Source organism: Lupinus angustifolius, chromosome LG03 (genome assembly GCF_001865875.1).
Source record: "Lupinus angustifolius cultivar Tanjil chromosome LG03, LupAngTanjil_v1.0, whole genome shotgun sequence".
Lineage (NCBI taxonomy): Eukaryota > Viridiplantae > Streptophyta > Magnoliopsida > Fabales > Fabaceae > Lupinus > Lupinus angustifolius.
Genome location: NC_032011.1, coordinates 5467106 through 5485390, shown reverse-complemented (window position 1 = coordinate 5485390; position 18285 = coordinate 5467106). Strand labels below are relative to the sequence as shown.

The window sequence follows — 18285 nt, the reverse complement described above, 5'->3', positions numbered from 1 at the left end:
AGCTCATCATGCAGTAGACAAATATATTAAACAGTAAAATATCTATACAATTTATATACAATCAGTTATCATTCATTTATATTATTTTTGTTTTAAAGGGACAATGATAATAAAATATAAATGATAGATAATACAATGATAATATATAAAACTTTTACACTGTCAGTACATGTTCTTTTTCTATATTAAACACCAGAACGCAACAAATAAATAATGATGCATGACAACAGCCAAATGACAAGTTCTCTAATCATCCCCTTTATTTTATATGTAACTATTTATTTTAATTGTATTGTAGTAAAATATTGTTTTAATATTGGGTCTAAATCCCAGCAGAATAGACTACATTAATACTGAATAATCCCATTATATGAGAGAGCATAGGCTATGAAAGTGGCAAAGGAGGATGCTAAAAAATAATATAACGTAAAATGAAATTCAATATAACAACATGAGCAATTTTGATAACCTTGTTTCATATGCTTACAAAATAAGATTAAGAGTGAATTGACACATTCATCCTCATAAATTTTTCAATGTATCAATTTAATTTCCAAAAAGTAAAAAACTTAAACCAGTGTTTAAAGATCACAAATATAAATCAAAATAGTCTCTAAATGAATCATAAAATGCTAATAGTGACTAATTTGATTATTTAATATATTTTGAATCATTTTTTATTTTCCAAGGACCAAATTGAACAAACAATAGTTGGATTGACAAAATATGTTTGCGCTATAAAATTAAGAATAAATTAAATTGACACTCTCTGAATTTTAATGAAATTATACTAACCCTTACTTTTCTACACCTATACAAATCTTCTAATTTTTGTATTTTCATTACACTGACCACTCATGTATGAGAAATAAGTGTAATATTTTAAACAAAAAATGTGATAAGTGCAATTAAGTTAAATAAAACAAGGTATATTGTGGAGACAAGTCCAAATAATATATATATCAATGTATTTTTATATTTTTTGTTACAAAATGCATCAACAATTCTGAAGAGATGTTGTTTAAATCGCTATTATATTATATCATAATGATCCAAAAATAATAAAGAAGTATTGACTCATATATTATTTAGACTTGTCTCCACAATATACCATGTTTTGTTTAACTAAATTACGTTTATCACATTTTTTGTTTAAAAATTATACTTATTTCTCATGCAGAGGTGGTCAGTGTAATGAAAATATAAAAATAAAGGGATTTGTGTAATTTCACTAAAGCTTAGGAGGTGTAAGTGTAATTTATTCTAAAATTAAAATTAAAGCTAGAGCTTATATTTTCTAGTCAGCAATTTTTATAAGCTTTCCCAAACCCTTAGTGTAATTAAATAGGATAAGGCCCATATCACAGCCCATATTATGAACAATGTTGAATCATTTTCCTTAGGGGCCTGATGGGTTTCTGTTGGGAACAAGCGAACAATCAAATAGTAAAGAGTATAGAGACAAGAGAATAACACAAGAGATTTGGTAACGAGGTTCGGCCAATTGTGCCTACGTCCCCGGGAGCGTTGAGCGGCTACCACTATATATTATTAGAGAATAAGGATTAGTGTTTTTACTATTCTTCTCCTTGTTTTCAATAGGTTTACATAACATCAATATATATAGCCCTCTACCCCAACCCCTTTACATCAGCCCAAGCCCATAACTTGTATTGCTGTTATCTAGAGATATGAGTCATTGCACAACAATCTCCACCTTGGCGAATATCATCAATCTCCATCTTCCGCCATTGGGTTGGGGGCGCTCCATAGTCCATCATCAGTGAATGTTCAACAAGCTCAGGCAATGCCTGAACTTGTCCACAGTAACCGGTTTGGTTAACATATCAGCTGCATTTTCTGAAGTGTGAACCTTCTGCAATAGTATCTGCCCACAAGCTACCAACTCTCTGATCTTATGAAATCTCACATCAATATGTTTGGTTCTAGCATGATACACCTGATTCTTTGCTAAGAAGATAGCACTCTGACTGTCACAATGCAGCGAAACTCCACCTTGCTCAATGCCTAACTCATTTACTAGTCCCATAAGCCACAAGGCTTCCTTAGAAGCTTCACCAGCTGCCATGTACTCTGCTTCAGTTGTGGACATAGCAACAACAGACTGAACTGATGATCTCCACATAATTGGTCCACCTGCAAGGGTGAAGACAAACCCCGTTGTGGACCTTCTATCATCCAAGTCTCCTGCATAGTCCGAATCAACATAACCAATAACTGAAGGCTTACTCTGTTGGCTGCCAAACATGATACCGAGACCTGTAGTCCCCTTCAAATATCTGAAAATCCATTTGACTGCTTCCCAATGTTGCTTCCCTGGTTTCGACATGTACTTGCATACTTGACTAACTGCTTGTGCCAAGTCCGGTCTAGTACAAACCATAGCATACATCAAGCAACCCACTGCACTGGCATATGGAACCTTTGACATGTATTTCTTCTCTTCATCTGTCTTTGGACACTGATCTAGGGAAAGCTTGAAGTGATTTGCCAATGGAGTGCTCACTACTTTAGCATTGCTCATATCAAATCTCTCTAAGATCTTTTCAACATAGCTTTGCTGGGAGAGCCATAGTTTTCTAGCTCCCCTATCCCTGTGAATCTCCATCCCAAGAATCTTCCTAGCAGCCCCTAAATCTTTCATGTCAAACTCCTTACCTAGCATGACTTTCAGCTCATTGATATCACTCAAATGATTAGCAGCAATCAACATATCATCAACATAAAGTAACAGAAAAATAAACGAACCATCGTCAAGGCTTCTCACATAAACACAGCAATCATACTCACAACGCTTATAACCAAGCTTCAACATATAAGTGTCAAACCGCTTGTACCACTGTCTGGGAGACTGCTTCAACCCATATAGAGACTTCTTCAACTTGCAAACCAAGTGACTCTGTCCAGCTGCACTGAACCCCTCTGGTTGTGTCATGTAAATTTTCTCCTCTAATTCACCATGGAGAAAGGCAGTCTTCACATCCATCTGTTCTAAGTGCATATCCCAGCTGGCTACCAAGGCAAGCACTGCCCTGATAGAAGTGTGTCTCACCACTGGGGAGAAAATCTCATTGTAGTCGATCCCCTTCTGCTGTGAATACCCTTTTGCTACAAGACGAGCCTTGAATTTTTCCCCTTCTTTTTCTGATACTGCTGGCTTCCTCTTGTACACCCACTTGCACCCAACTGCACGCTTGTCTGGGGGCAATGGAACAAGCTCCCAAGTTTGGTTCTTCTGTAAAGACTCCATCTCCTCCATCATGGCACCCATCCATTGTTCTTTCTCCTGGCTGTTTATAGCCTCTTGAAAGCTACATGGATCTCCTGAACTGATATGGAGAGCAACTGAAGCCATATCCTCAAAGCCATATCTCTCTGGAGGTTTGATAGGACGTCTATCCCTGTCTCTAGCAAGTAGATACTCCTGCACACCTGAACTCTCTGCCTGAGAATCATCATGTTCTTGACTTGAACTAGTGCATGGTTCCTTGCCTTTATTCATCTGAACCATTTCATTGCTCAGTGGAATCATATTTGAACCCAAATTCTCTCCATTTGGCATGGGCACCTCTGTCAAAACTGACTGTTTCATCATGAAATCTTCATCAAACACTGCATCTCTGCTCAACACCACCTTTCTGGAAACTGGATCCCAGAACTTGAACCCCTTCACACCTTTGGTATATCCAATGAAGATACACCTCTTTGACTTAGGATCAAGTTTCGATCGTTCATCACTGGGTACATGTATATAAGCAGGACAACCAAATATGCGTAACATATTATAATTAACTGGGTTACCTGTCCATACTTCTTCTGCAACTTTACCATCCAATGAAGCTCGTGGTGATCTATTGATGACATAACATGCCATACTAAGTGCCTCTGCCCAAAATCCTTTGGAAAGTCCAGCATTCAGTCTCATACATCTGGCCCTCTCTGTAAGAGTTCTATTCATCCTCTCTGCAACACCATTCTGCTGAGGAGTCTTCTTCACTGAAAAGTGTCTCTGAATGCCATGTTCCTCACAGAATTTCTGAAACTGTGAGTTTTTGTACTCTGTACCATTATCTGACCTCATGTATTTGATTTTTCTACCAGTCTGGTTCTCTACCTCTGCCTTCCAAACCTTGAACTTGGCAAATACTTCTGACTTATGCTTCAGAAAATATACCCAGACCTTGCGAGAAAAGTCATCAACGAAAGTAACAAAATACCTAGAACCTCCTAGGGATGGTTCCTGAGTGGGTCCCCATACATCAGTGTGGACATAATCTAGAATGCCTCGAGTCCTGTGTTGGCCAGCCTTGAAACTAACTCGTGTTTGTTTTCCAAGCACACAATACTTGCACAAATCTAGCTTGCATTTGCTGACTCCCCTCAACAGTCCTCTTTTGCATAGTTCTGTCATACCACGCACACTCATGTGTCCCAAACGCATGTGCCATAATTTTGTAGCACCATGGTCTGAATCTATTGAGATCTCTTCAGCCACTCCAGCAACTCCACCTACAACTGTTCTCCCTAACAACTTGTAAGTGTTCCCTGCAGTCCTTTTACCCTTCATCACAGTCAGAGCACCTTTGCATACTCGAAGAATATCACTGTCCCCATCAGCTCTATAGCTAAACCCTTTGGCCTGCAATGTCCCCAAAGAAACCAAATTCTTCTTCAAATCTGGTATGTGCCTAACCTCACATAACGTCTTCACTACACCATCATCCATCACAATTCTGAGTTCTCCCATACCAATAATTTCACATGCTTTATTATTTCCGAGATACACGAAACCAAAATTGCCTGCCCTGTATGTGGTGAACCATTCCCTGTTAGGCGTCATGTGGTGGGAACAACCAGTGTCAAGTATCCACTCATCTGTATTGTGATTTGATGATACAGATAGTAGATCAACTTCACTATTGTAACCAGAGTCATCTTTCTGTGCAACATTTGCAGATGTAGATACTCCATCTTTCCCCACCGGCTTGCTAGGACTCCATTCATTGGGACAATCCTTTTTATAATGCCCAGTCTGTTTGCACTTGTAGCACTCTACTGGTGTTCTGCCCCTGGAAGTTGGTCTTTTCCCTTTGGCATGACCTCCTCTGCCTTGTCTCCTCCCACGCACTTGGCTCCCTTTCACATACAGACCATCACCCTGAGACCCTTCACCTACATTCTGTCTTCTTTGAGTGTGGGACAGAAGTGCAGATGTGATCTCATCCAGTTTGATTGAGTCTTTCCCGTACGTCAATGTTGTCACCAAGTGTTCATAGGAATTTGGCAAAGAACACAGTAATATTATTGCTTTGTCCTCATCATCAACCTTCACATCAAGTTTCTGCAAGTCATTGATCACTTGATTAAAACTGTTGAGATGTTGTTGCAAATCAGCACCTTCCTGCATCTTCAGGCCATAGAGTCTCTGTTTCAAATACAGCTTATTTGTTAGAGACTTGGACATGAACCGCTTCTCTAATGTCTCTCACACCTCTGTTGGTGATGTCAGGTCCATAACATGATACATCACCTCATCTGATAGACAGAGTCGTATGGTTCCCGCAGCCTTCTCCTTCAACTCTTCCCAATCCAGTTGATCCATACCCTCTGGTTTATTCTCATGCAGCGCCTTTGATAGACCTTGTTGAGCCAACACATCCTTAACCCTCCTTTGCCACAATCCGAAATTACCAGTTCCATCGAACTTCCCCACCTCGAATTTGGCACCTGGGTTAAGAGCCATCTGATACCAATTGTTGGGAACAAGCGAACAATCAAATAGTAAAGAGTATAGAGACAAGAGAATAACACAAGAGATTTGGTAACGAGGTTCGGCCAATTGTGCCTACGTCCCCGGGAGCGTTGAGCGGCTACCACTATATATTATTAGAGAATAAGGATTAGTGTTTTACTATTCTTCTCCTTGTTACATTAGGTTTACATAACATCAATATATATAGCCCTCTACCCCAACCCCTTTACATCAGCCCAAGCCCATAACTTGTATTGCTGTTATCTAGAGATATGAGTCATTGCACAACAGTTTCTCTGACAATGAAATGACAAGGCCCATCACAAATTATGTATGTTTTAGCTATCCTGCATGAGTTTCACACAGCAGCAACTAAAAGGGTGGCAAATACACAGGAAAAAAATATACGGTCTTTCTCTCACAAGCAGAAAGTATATAGGATTTGAACTCATGACTACCAGGTCACAAGGCAATCAACCTTCTCATTGCGCAAAGGCTCATGTCATGTGAAGTGAATATTTTGTGTCTGTTCAAGTAAAATGCTTCACAGCAAAAGTAGCAGGTTATAAGCATTGTGTAACAAGAGATGAACAGCGACCCTTTGTAGGCTAGCCATTTAACTTTCAAGAAGATGGTGTCTTTGTTGTGATGCTGTTCCATGCAATGAAGCAGATAATTTTTGTTAGATTTTTCGGAAGGAGTGGTATTCTTTCTCCTTCTGGAGTTGAATTTTTATCACGACATGAAGGAACGAGTGGATTAACCTTTTTGCCTGTGCCTCTAATATCATCAACAATATTCACTACTCATATTCGTGGCTGTTCATGAATGTGTTTATTCATAAGTCTGTTGCGAAATACGTTCTGATACTTATACTATCTGTATTTCATTGTATGTAACTTTTAGTAGTTTTTTGCAACCGAACACTTTATACATTTCTCCTTGGAGGGATTTTAGTTGCCCATGTTGTCTTAGATCATATCTTTACAAAAAAATACTTTAGAAACAATAAGTAACAATACTTCCAAGTCACACTACTTTTGCTATTGTAAAAGAAGATAGAAGACATAAAAAACCAATTTTGCCTTTTCACTCAACTTAATGTTTTTACCTATAGCAATATCTCAAACATTAGTTCCTCATTAATGCTTCTTGATTAGCTGCCTCAATTTCAAGCGATATGTTAATAGGACATACGGACAAGTCCTTAATGTAGTATTCATTATTTTCATTTGACTATAATTAAATTCCTTAAAATAGAGTAAATCTTAGTGATAATTGGGAAAATTTCTCTACAATATCTTTCTGTGCAATTTGTATACATATAAATGTGGCAAGACATGAAAGGCATTCAGACAAACTAACTATGACAATTACATTCATCTTCTATTCCATCTCTCTTTTCTATCAACATTTTCTATCACTTTCTAACTATTTCAGACATTTTCTCAGTGATCATGATTTCTAACAATTGTTCATGCCCCTGCACTTAGCTTTTAGGGCACATCAAGATGATTTAATACATAATGTACAAACTGAAGAACTAATTTACTTTGCACCAGGTACCTCTTTCGAACTCAAAGTGTGGTTATCATCCCATGGCGTATCATTTTTTTGAATAATTTCCTTGCCTGAAAAGTGAAAAGAGCCAAGTTATTATATATCCATTATGATAGAAAAGTGAAATCCCAATCATTTGGATGAAAGCAAACCTTTCTCTATATCTTCTGAAGACTGATCACTCCTCTTGTCCTCATGAGTACTGAAGCATTTAGTTTGGTTTGAGGCATCCGGCACTAAACTGGACTGGCTGTAGGCTGAACTCAAATGCTCATATATTTCTCCCATGCTTCCACTATGCTCATCTCTCAGATCCATGTCAATAAGAATCTGAAACAGACTAAATTAATTTAGCATAAATGTTATATAGGCACGATTGCTTATCAGACACAACCAAACAAATGTTCACTATTCATTAAAGTAACAATTTATAAATATAACAAAACTCTGAGAGTATGTTTGCAAATTGGTTTTTGGAGGGTAATGGAGGAAAAAGAAAGATCTAGGAAACATGAAATACACTTATGAGATTACTCTGAACCCTTCCATTTTTTTTGTTTCCCCTCCAAAACACAATTCACAAACAGACTCTCATTTATCACTATTTCAAAGTTAAGGGGTGAATGGGACAATTGAGCAGAGAAGAGAGTAGACAGAGGGTTTACCTGTGCTGAATTGCTCCTAAATATTGGGAGAAATCGTTGCCTACAATACTGGTGAAATAGAAGGGTACAAATCAGCAGCGGAATGGTGAATCCAGATGCAACTGATGAGTGTTTGAGTCCAAACACCCCAAGTGCGATAACTTGAGCAACGATTAATGAAAAGACCGTTGTGTTGTGAGCTATGGGCCAGTACTGTCCCCCACTATCATATTTTGTGATGTACACATTGATAATCTGAAAAGGCTGATTTTAGATGAAAGCTTTTTTCTGGGTTAAAAATAAATGAAGAGAACATTAAATATCATTAAAGTTCATAAAATGGATACAGGATATATTTAGGCTACCAAATTATCCTTGAAACAAAAATCAAATATTATCACTTATCATCGCATTCAAAGATATATACATCACTAATGTTTTTTTAGGCCTTCTATTTCACTCCCTTAAATTCCCTCCAATATACAGAAAATTAAAGGATTAAACTCTACAAACAGTTGTGATTTGTGAGAATCAAGCATTCAGAATTTCTAATTTCTGGAACTTGCATCCAAGATCTTAACAAAATATAACAAATTCAAATGATAGTCCATAATAAAATTCTGTAAGTCTTCTCTTATCAGACCAAAGGAAGAAAATATTGCCTTACTATTAAGGTCTAATGTAAATTATGAGCATTAACTTTAAGTTCCCGTTCTTGTCTCTCCCTTTATATTATAAATAATAACTTCATGTTTGAAAACAAACATGAACCACCTGCAACCCCTTACCTCAAATTTATTCCCCAATAGTTAATAACTTAAATCTCACATCGCATAAAATTTTTGGGAATGGTTACTACAAATATTCTAATAATCATCTATTGGCTAAGTCTAGTAGATAAATATGCCTAAAATGAAATATGAAAACATAAATAAGAAGAATCTCCATACACAAAATAGTAAGTTTTTATTGCATGAATAAAAAAATTAAGCCCAATGAATTCCATAATGAAGAAAAGAGAAAACAAACACGATAGAAGTATTAACCTGGTTTCGGTAAACAAGGTAAGCAAGGAAAAAGTAGAACAGTAAGAAGGGCAACATTAGGGGTGCCAGAATAGAACAGGTGAACCCAAGGAATCCAAATAGTAAGATCCTTGGAATCTCTGTATGGTATGGAAAAGATAGGCTGCCACCCTCTGAATCATCCTTAACCCTGAGTATGACTCTCTGGAACAGATTGTATAAAAGAGGACAAATTTGCATTACTTCAATTGCCAAACTTGCCCAACCAGATGACAAAACATAAGTTGTGAAGAAGGTAGCCTGCAGACCATGAAAAAGCCACAGTAGTGCATCAATAAGTACAGAAGAGTTACTGATTTATCTCCACCAAAAAATTGTTCAAAGGGAATAAAGTTAACAAGACTGTTATAGTCCAGTATAGCTCAAACATCTGATACATTCAAGTCTATGAAATCATTTCAGCAAGAAAACACAAAAATAGTATATAACAGCACCAAACAATAATTAGCATATATAAATGGTATGTGATCTAAAATACACACTATTCATCTAGGAATCATATATATCACCTGTGATGGCACTGCCTTTGCAAGTTGAGCAGGCAGATCTCTTACACTAGAGAAGACTGAGAGTTGACTGATAACGGAACCGGCAAAAACATTAACAAAAAACACATTCCAGATTGTGAAGTACAAGACTTTGCAGCACGCACTCATCTTCCTTCCACTACGAGAAATAGATCCCTCCACTGCAGAAAATATCATCATAACTGGTGGAACAGCACACAAAAATAAAACCAATATCACACTTGGTAGATAACCAGACACCACCTGAATCACAAATTTCCTGCAAGAAAACAAAAAAGGTCAGTTTACAGTGAACTGAATAGCATTCTTATATTTAAAAACACCTACCTTATATTCCATGTTCCTTGTCTTAGTTTCATTATATCAGTTTCTGATAATCTAAATTTTCAATAGACGGTGTAGCATCTAATAATGCCTAATTTTTGTGTTGCTTATGTCATAAATTATAAAGTAATAAGTAATGATTGGCACAGTAGAAGGACAAACAATGATCATCCTCAACTTGTACCGAAATACCAACACCATCACTGACAACAAGCAACACACATGGCAATAACTCAAAGGCTAACATGGTGTCAGAGATAAGCTTGGGAGACTTCCGAATAAGGAATTCTTTAAATTTCAAGTTTAGGAATAATTAACAACTTAAGTGGTTAATCACAACAACTATTTTAACATAGTTAAGTAGTTGACTTCTTTTCCTAAACTTTTAAATATTTGTATCAACATTTTTTTATTAATTTTTCCTAAAACAGTTATTTCTTAATAAAATGAATTTCATATTCATTATTTTCCCCATTAATGTGAAGTTCCACACTTCCACTTACTAATGTCATGCATAATTATTTCTTTCAAAATCCTAATCCATGTGTATTGCTAAAAAACAAGTCATGCCAAGAGTATAGAAGCCCACTTCATTTGTTGCTCAACAACAACTTACTTTTTAAGCATCCCTGTCATGAAAGGTAGCAATTTATGAAGATTGTCTAGTTGAGTCAAGCTTTGCACAAATGTAACAGGGATAAGGAATACAATCATGAAGACTATAGAAGCCACAAGTGTAGCTATCTTACGGATCCAAAGTTGTCTATAAGGTATGCAAATATTGGACCAGTAGACATCTTGTGGTTCAGGAGCTAGGTCTGTCACCCATAACATAGGATTGGATGTTTGAAGAGTCTGTGCAGTCATAAGAGCAGCATACCGACTTTTAAAAAACACAAAAGCAGCTGGGCATTCCTGCATCTGAGATCCAAACTAGTACAAATAAGTGGACACAAATTGTTACCTACGCATTACATCAAATTCTATAAATACTTCTACAATTACTAAATGAAAAAACAAAATTTTGATAACCTGGATTCCATTATATAAACAATGATGATGATCAGTGTATGGAAGAGAACACTAAGAATGTTTAATAACAAAAGTTCAATAACAACTGCTTCATATGTGTGTAATGCAGAAGTAGGAAATTACAAATATTCACATGTCTGATGTCCCATGCTCCCAATTTTAGACAAATTCAGAACCAAAATAATAACCTTGAAAAATAGAAAAAATCAAATTATTTGATGAAATTGTGAACCAAAAAATAAATAGTATATTTTGCCATTGTGTAGCCATGTACCAATTTATAAGCCATCTCTTGATTTTTTCCACATCAGTCAAACTAGTATACTTAATCCTTCTAGGAATGCTAGCAACTTTTAAGCTATTAGGTCATGATGAATTCTAATCTCTCCCTAAAGTTTAGGGATCATATTAATTAGTAATTATGTGTAGCTTCCTTATTTAAGTTGCATGGTCATCCTTGTCGAAAAGGTAAAGTTGCTACTTAGTGACCAAGAGAAGAGATCACAGGTTAAAATCCTAGAAACGGCCTCAATGGAAGAATAGACCCAGCCTAGACGTGGTCATATCCATTATGTTCACTAACCATATTCCCAGGCATATTTGGAACGAGGAAATCCACACTGCAACATATCACATTGATTGGATGCTGTCAAGAGTCCTGATGTTGCAAACACCTAGAACAGTGCTTCTTCATTCACATCCAAATACCATATCATCTCAAGTCTCAATCTTATCTTTAAATAGTATTTTGGGTGTCAATCATTTGTTCATAATTCATATACACGAACAAACTTAAAGAACCAAAATAACCTTAACCCAAAAGTTGTCACCTTCTTTGAAAACAACCCATATTACCCAAAAACTTCCATTTGGGGGGAAGAACTCGATCACACAGGAATGCAGTTTTTACCTTGACTCCTCAATTCAATATGAATTTGAACCCATCAATTAAAGACCTCCCTATCAAACACCTCTGGAAAATGTGTCAAATATAGAAACAGAAATGGAGTCACTTATCCCTCAAACATCTCTATGAATCCAATCAAGATTCAAATACTGAAATTGTACCAAACACCCCTATTCATAACAATACACAAGGATGTAGAAGGATGTGCATCCTTCCAGAGCAAAGCCATGAATCTGATCCCAGTCTAAGTACAGAGAATCCAGGTAAGACTTTTCAGACTGACATTAATGTAAATGATGAAGTTAGTTTTCATGTTGCTTCGAGGAAAGGCATGACATCCTTTACCAACCATCCAGTATAAATTTTATCTCTTACCATCATTTATCTCTTGGATATCACTATATCAGACATTTTCCACTAAACTATACGATGTAAACAACTCACAAAAAATAATCATGAAGCTATAGAAAAGTCAGAATAAAAGCTGTCATTCAAGAAGAGATCAACTCTAAAAAGGAAGAGCGCTTGGGAACTATCAGATTTGGTAGAATTGTAGAAGAAAGCAATTAGTGGGTTGCATGTAGACTTATACTGTCAAACAGAACCCAAATAGAAGCATTAGTCTGTACGAAGCTCAACTTGTAGCAAAAGGGTTTACCTATGGTACTCACTAGTCACTACCAAGAAATATTCGCCCCTCTACCAAGTTCACTACTTTTTGGGTTTTAGTATCTTTAACAGCAAATCGGAACTGGACCCTTCATCAATTTGAAGTGAAGAATGGATTGCTTAATGGTGATTTTGAAGATGCGTACGTGGGCATTCCACTAGGTTTTGATATAGAATGCAATGTAAACAGGTCTAAAATCTTACAAAATCTTTGTACCATCTAAATCAATCTCTTAAGGCATGACTTGATAGGTTCACTAAGGCAATTAAGAATACTAGAAGTGTGTGTGTGTGAGAGAGAAAGAATACATGAGTTCTAACTACTCTAATGAACACAAGGATAAGCTGATCATACTTGTGTAGGATGCAGAATGGAAGGCTGTTTCCTAAAGTCTTCCTATCCTGATTTGTTTCCTTGATTTACGAGATTTGTTACTGGAAGTAAGGGATTCAGTGGACCCATTGACATGTTTTCACCTATATATTATTGTTTTTCAGTCAATAGAAATAAGAACAATTCAGAGTTTTCCTCTCTGAAAAACAAACAGGCAGAGTGACATGAACGGATTTATTATCTCTAACATGCATCCTCCCACACACAAGGTTTATTTGGACCTGAAGCAAAGACATAGGTTCACTTTACCTTGTGGTCATATTTATATATTTTTGTGAACATCCGTCTTTAATTTTAATTATGAAAATGAGTGCTTCAAGGATATAACTCTTCACCACTTGATCGAAAGGTTCTGATAGTGTGCACCAAATGTGAATTGCATTAAAAGACAGTTTAAACAGCATTTTCCCAGATTTATGGTGTACATATTTCAAACAATGTACCAAAAGCAAAAAGTAGTTAACTGTATCACTAGAAATCAAATAAAAAGTAAAAATAATATCACAATAATTGCTTATATTCAAATATTAAACATATGTTGGAAAAATGTCTCTTTCATCATAGAACAATCTTGACCACGTAGTGAATTTCTAAACACAGTTGATCAATGCCAAATCATGCAAATGGAAATTCACATGACATGATGTCATAATTATAAAAAACAACCAGGCAAAAGAAATACCTTTTTCCTTGCATCTAAATGCTTGTCAGTGTAGCCTGCTCTCTCATGTACACTACCTATATCTATCTCATTAGAAATCATCTCAAAGGAATTTGTTCCTTGAAAACACCAACATTCTGTAAAACTTGGCTTACAAGTCTTTTCCCGTGAAGCACCTCTGATTACCTTACAAACATGTTCTGCATCATCCTGGGGAAAGATTAAAATAAACATAAGTGTAACAGTAAATTGCAGTTCTGTCAGGTTCATATTATAGAGGAAAAAACTAAATATCACAATAAACCCGGGGAATTTATAAACTTGAACTTCACAATCAAATCTGAAAACCGATAATACGATCATTACACGAGAAATGAAATTTAACGCACACCCCAGTTTTATGCACAAGAAAGTTTTATAATGCTCGTATCACACGAAAACTTTCATAAATGGGTCAAAGACATGCAATAATATTTTTTGAAATCTCAAGGAGCATAACAAAATGCAAAACAATGCATATGTTTCAGAAAAATTCCATTTCAAATGAATAGAATTCCCAGGATTTACAAGCTTACTTTAGAGAGATGCAATACGAATGTTTCACACTAGATAGCCTAATGCAGTGCAAAGAATGAGCCAGAAAATGAGAAAAATATATAAATACCCATTTCCATAATAAACCTTCACACTGGTTATATCTAGTATCTACCTTGTACCAAATAATTGCCTTAGAAAGTCTATTGAATAAACACTATTTGACAGTAATGACTATACTAACTGATGATGACATAAACAACAAACTTCACACCAATATAAATTTGTAACAAAAGACATACAAAGCTGAAATGACAATAAAAGTTATTTAAAGTTAAGCAGCACACCTTCAGTTTCTGAACTGTACCAGACTTATAAATCATTTGGTGTGACAAATATGTTGACGAATGATAATATGAGAAGAAACTTTTCACTGTGTCACAATATGATTTTTCTGAATACCAGGGAATTGATCGGACTAGAATTGCAAAATGACTTGGATTTGGAGGCGATCCAATGATATGCACTAGCCTCAAATTAGTAATGCTCTTATATTCCTAGAGACATATACACCACTTGATTAGTAATATTTAAGAATTGAAAAAGAAAAACTAAAACAAAACTTGGATCATTTTGTGAAAACAGCTAAAGAAGTTTGCGGGTGAATTCCTTACGAAATAAAGAAGGGTACAAGCCGCTGATGTTATGATATATAATGCAAGACAATGAGCCCAAAGCCTGACATCAAGCAAAATAATAGAGAGAATGTGAGTAACCATTTTGGAGTTGCATTCCTGAAGAAAATCATCATTTATTAAATCATCAACATCTTAAAACTGAAAAAGAAAAACATTATAAAAAAGGAGAATACAAGCATATAGAATTTCCAATTTCACATTTTTTCATGCACACACTTCATGTTTTATTTTGGGGGGAAACCAGCATAAATAGACTCTCCAATAAAGAAAACTGTTAGTTTACTCTGGAATGAGGAAGAAAAGTCACAAAGAGAAAAGAAAAGAAAAGAAAGGGAGACATGAAAAAGGACAGAGCAGAAACACATTTTATCTTTAAAACATCATTTATTCCTTCCTACGAAACATCAAGAAACATTATATATGCTATTGGTCTACTCAGCGTGTTCACAACATTGGCTATTCTAACTAAATTAACATAATAAGCACTTCCACTGAAAAATAAGAGCTGGCTTGTACCACTTTGAACCTTCTTTGACATTCCCGATGGTAAATACATCCAGTGACTCTAAAGGTAGATCTGTATGCATTCTTTCCTGACCATGGTAATTGACTGGAAGCACTAGAACAGTGCAGATGACAGCAGCAATGGAAAATATCCGGATACTGAAAGAGACAATAGCAACATAACAGTTAGCAAAGGCACAAGATGGACAATGAAAATTCTTTTAGACTTACTTAGTTTGTAAAAGAGAGAAATCGGAGAGAAGAAGAAGAAATATCTAGAGAGAAAGAGAAGCTGAATGGAATGAGTTGCAATAAGCAAACTCCAATCTTATTAATTCTGAATTAACCTTCACAAAAGTAACTAGTGTTACTTATATAGAGACATAACAGTAACAGTAAATGAAAACTAACTGTAGCACAGTAACACAGTAAAACTAAAGTGTTAAGTAACAAGCTTAGTTAACACACTAACAACTTCTCAACAAACTAACTGTATTAGAAACTAATCTAACAATATTAAGTAACTAATACAATATTCTAATATAGTTGTTTATTCTATATGTTTTTAAATATGTGTAAGCACTAATTTTACATGAATATTCCATTTCCTATCCAATTCAATGTTTAGCTTCCTTTTACACCAGAAACTCAAGAGTGGCTTTCACGAGAAGTTGTCATCAGAACAAGGTAAAATCATTTACAAAAGTGCAAAACAATTAGAATATAATTAATATTGATCAAAGATGTTTTATGGTGCATAATGTGGGTGAAATGTTATCACACACACATATATGTATCCAGACATATGTATTTTTAGGGACATCAAGGAAAAAACAATCATAAGAATGACCACAACATCATCTTCACTTATACAACTCTAGGATTCAAAAATATCCACTCAGTACGTTAGCATCTTGTAGATATTAGCTTAAAAAATTAATATGATGAGAACACAATTCACTCTAGTGCAATGTTCACCAAGATAACATAAAGCAACAGTTAAAATTATTCAGATTTTAGAAGGAACGAGCAACCTGAACACAAGTATCCTGACAAAAACCGCAGCGTCCAGGCCGCCACTGGCCAGTATCTCATCCTCAGACGTTTCCCATGCTTTCCATATCCAGCTAGGTGAGGGAACAAATCTTTCCAAGCAGAGATCAAGGTGTTTTGAATGTTGAGAGGCTAGCCTCCGTCCGAAGTACACATTAACATTACCAGGCTGTTTCCTCAATACCGAATATAATGAAAAGAGCACCACACAAATGGCAACATTGATTCCAGCAGAAGTCAAAATGGCAGCAATGTTCATCCCTGCTCACTGTATTGGCAAACTAGACAAAACTCATCACCCATGCATAGCCTGAAAGAGCATATAGCCCAACCAATGTAAAATAGTTACTAAGAGTAACTAGGAAATCACTAAAACTGACTAGTAAAAGTGAAACTGAACAAACTCGGGAACCTAGGATTGTCTAAACGACGAGAATAGATTCACCCAAATAACCAAAACAGAACCAAAGTAACACAGCATAGTACAATTAATAAAACTAGTCATTTCAACCGTAGCACCAGTTAAACCAAACACAAATAATAAAATATCCTGCGAATCAATAGAAAAATGGAAATAATTGAATGAATGAATGAGAAGACTATGAATCAAACACAGATTAACACGTGACTTTTGACATAGTTATTACAAGGAATCAAGTATTTTAAATAACATGACAATGCATAATTGGATTTACACTGACATAAAGGTTTTAAATCTGTCTGCAACCACTACTGCTATGTCAAGGTTTTGCAGTCGCAAAAACTGTATCGCGTCCGCGATTTTGGCTGCCACCAGGAATTGTCCGAAACATCAAGATTTTGCAAGTTTATGAAACCGCTAGCTTATTTAAAAGTTTGACCGACAGTATATGAAAATAATAAAAAAAATCATCGAAAGGAGCAAAAGCAGTGCAGTAAATCACTAAACCTAACTAGTAAAAGTAAAATTGAACAAACTTGAGAACCTAGTGTTATCTAAACAACAAAAATAAACTCACACAACTCAATTTACACAAATAATCAAAACTTAATCGAACTAAAATAGCTTGTAGAGGTTAGTAGAACCAGTAATTTCATTCCGGATCGCTAGTTAAACCAAACACACGCAAAATCCAGTAGAAAAGAACAAAAAACGAAACTAAATTAAATTAAATTAAAATATACGAAATTACCAGCAATAAAGGATGATGATAACGATGAACAAATTGTCGTCGAGGAAAATCAATGATCAAAGCACGATGATGATAGGAGAAGAGCAGAAAGAAACCGTTGAATGAGGAAAACAAAGGAAAAACGTAAGCTTATAGAAAATGTTAAAACTCGAAGGGCAATGCTTGAATTCAACTACAGAGAAGCGTTTACGCAAAAGATTGATTCCAGTTCCAATGTAAAACAAAATGAAAAGTGAAAACCCTATGATTTATTTGGTGTGGGTTTATGGTTTCATCTTAACACTTTCGTCATAAATTCGAATTAACTTTTTCTCTCGATGAACTATAAATTCGAATTAACTTATTGCAGTTTATTAGTCACAACACAAACAGCAATATTGTTACTTCAGTTTTTTTATTTTTTATTTATTTTGCTTTTTCTTTCTTCTTGTCGGTTACAGCCACCCCCACTCACACGTAATTAGTTGGAGTTGGGTGATAATCAACTGAAACACACCTTGTTAGATATATTTTCATAAATACCAGTTTAATTACTTTTCCGATTGGAATCTCTTGTACGTATAGAACAGATTATTTTGAGTGTATGATTGTCTTCATTGTCACTTTCATTTCTAGTAAATATCGCTTTTGAAAATTAAAATTTTTACATTTTTCTTTTATTTTTATGACATCTAAATATATCTTACATTATTAGACTAACATTTTGATATTTTTTTCATTTTAAAACACTGCTCTAATCTCCCTCAAA

The 18285-nt window shown here is 35.4% G+C and overlaps 1 protein-coding gene across 5 annotated transcripts; it reads right to left on the bottom strand.

The window, feature by feature from the left end:
• On the bottom strand, positions 7026-17841 carry LOC109343236 (CSC1-like protein RXW8). 5 transcript variants are annotated; one of them, XM_019581448.1, is made up of 13 exons: positions 17538-17841; positions 16347-16675; positions 15325-15471; positions 14785-14848; positions 14458-14667; positions 13598-13786; positions 10530-10834; positions 9572-9848; positions 9024-9302; positions 7999-8232; positions 7486-7663; positions 7297-7404; positions 7026-7237 (listed from the first exon to the last, which is right to left on the bottom strand). In XM_019581448.1, the coding sequence occupies exons 2-12, from the start codon at positions 16622-16624 to the stop codon at positions 7322-7324; spliced, it is 2244 nt and encodes a 747-aa protein (XP_019436993.1). In that variant the 5' UTR covers positions 16625-16675; positions 17538-17841; the 3' UTR covers positions 7026-7237; positions 7297-7321. The 5 variants fall into 5 exon arrangements, with proteins under 5 accessions (XP_019436993.1, XP_019436995.1, XP_019436991.1 ...); XM_019581450.1 differs by having other exon boundaries at positions 7034-7357; positions 7388-7404; XM_019581446.1 differs by having other exon boundaries at positions 7034-7404.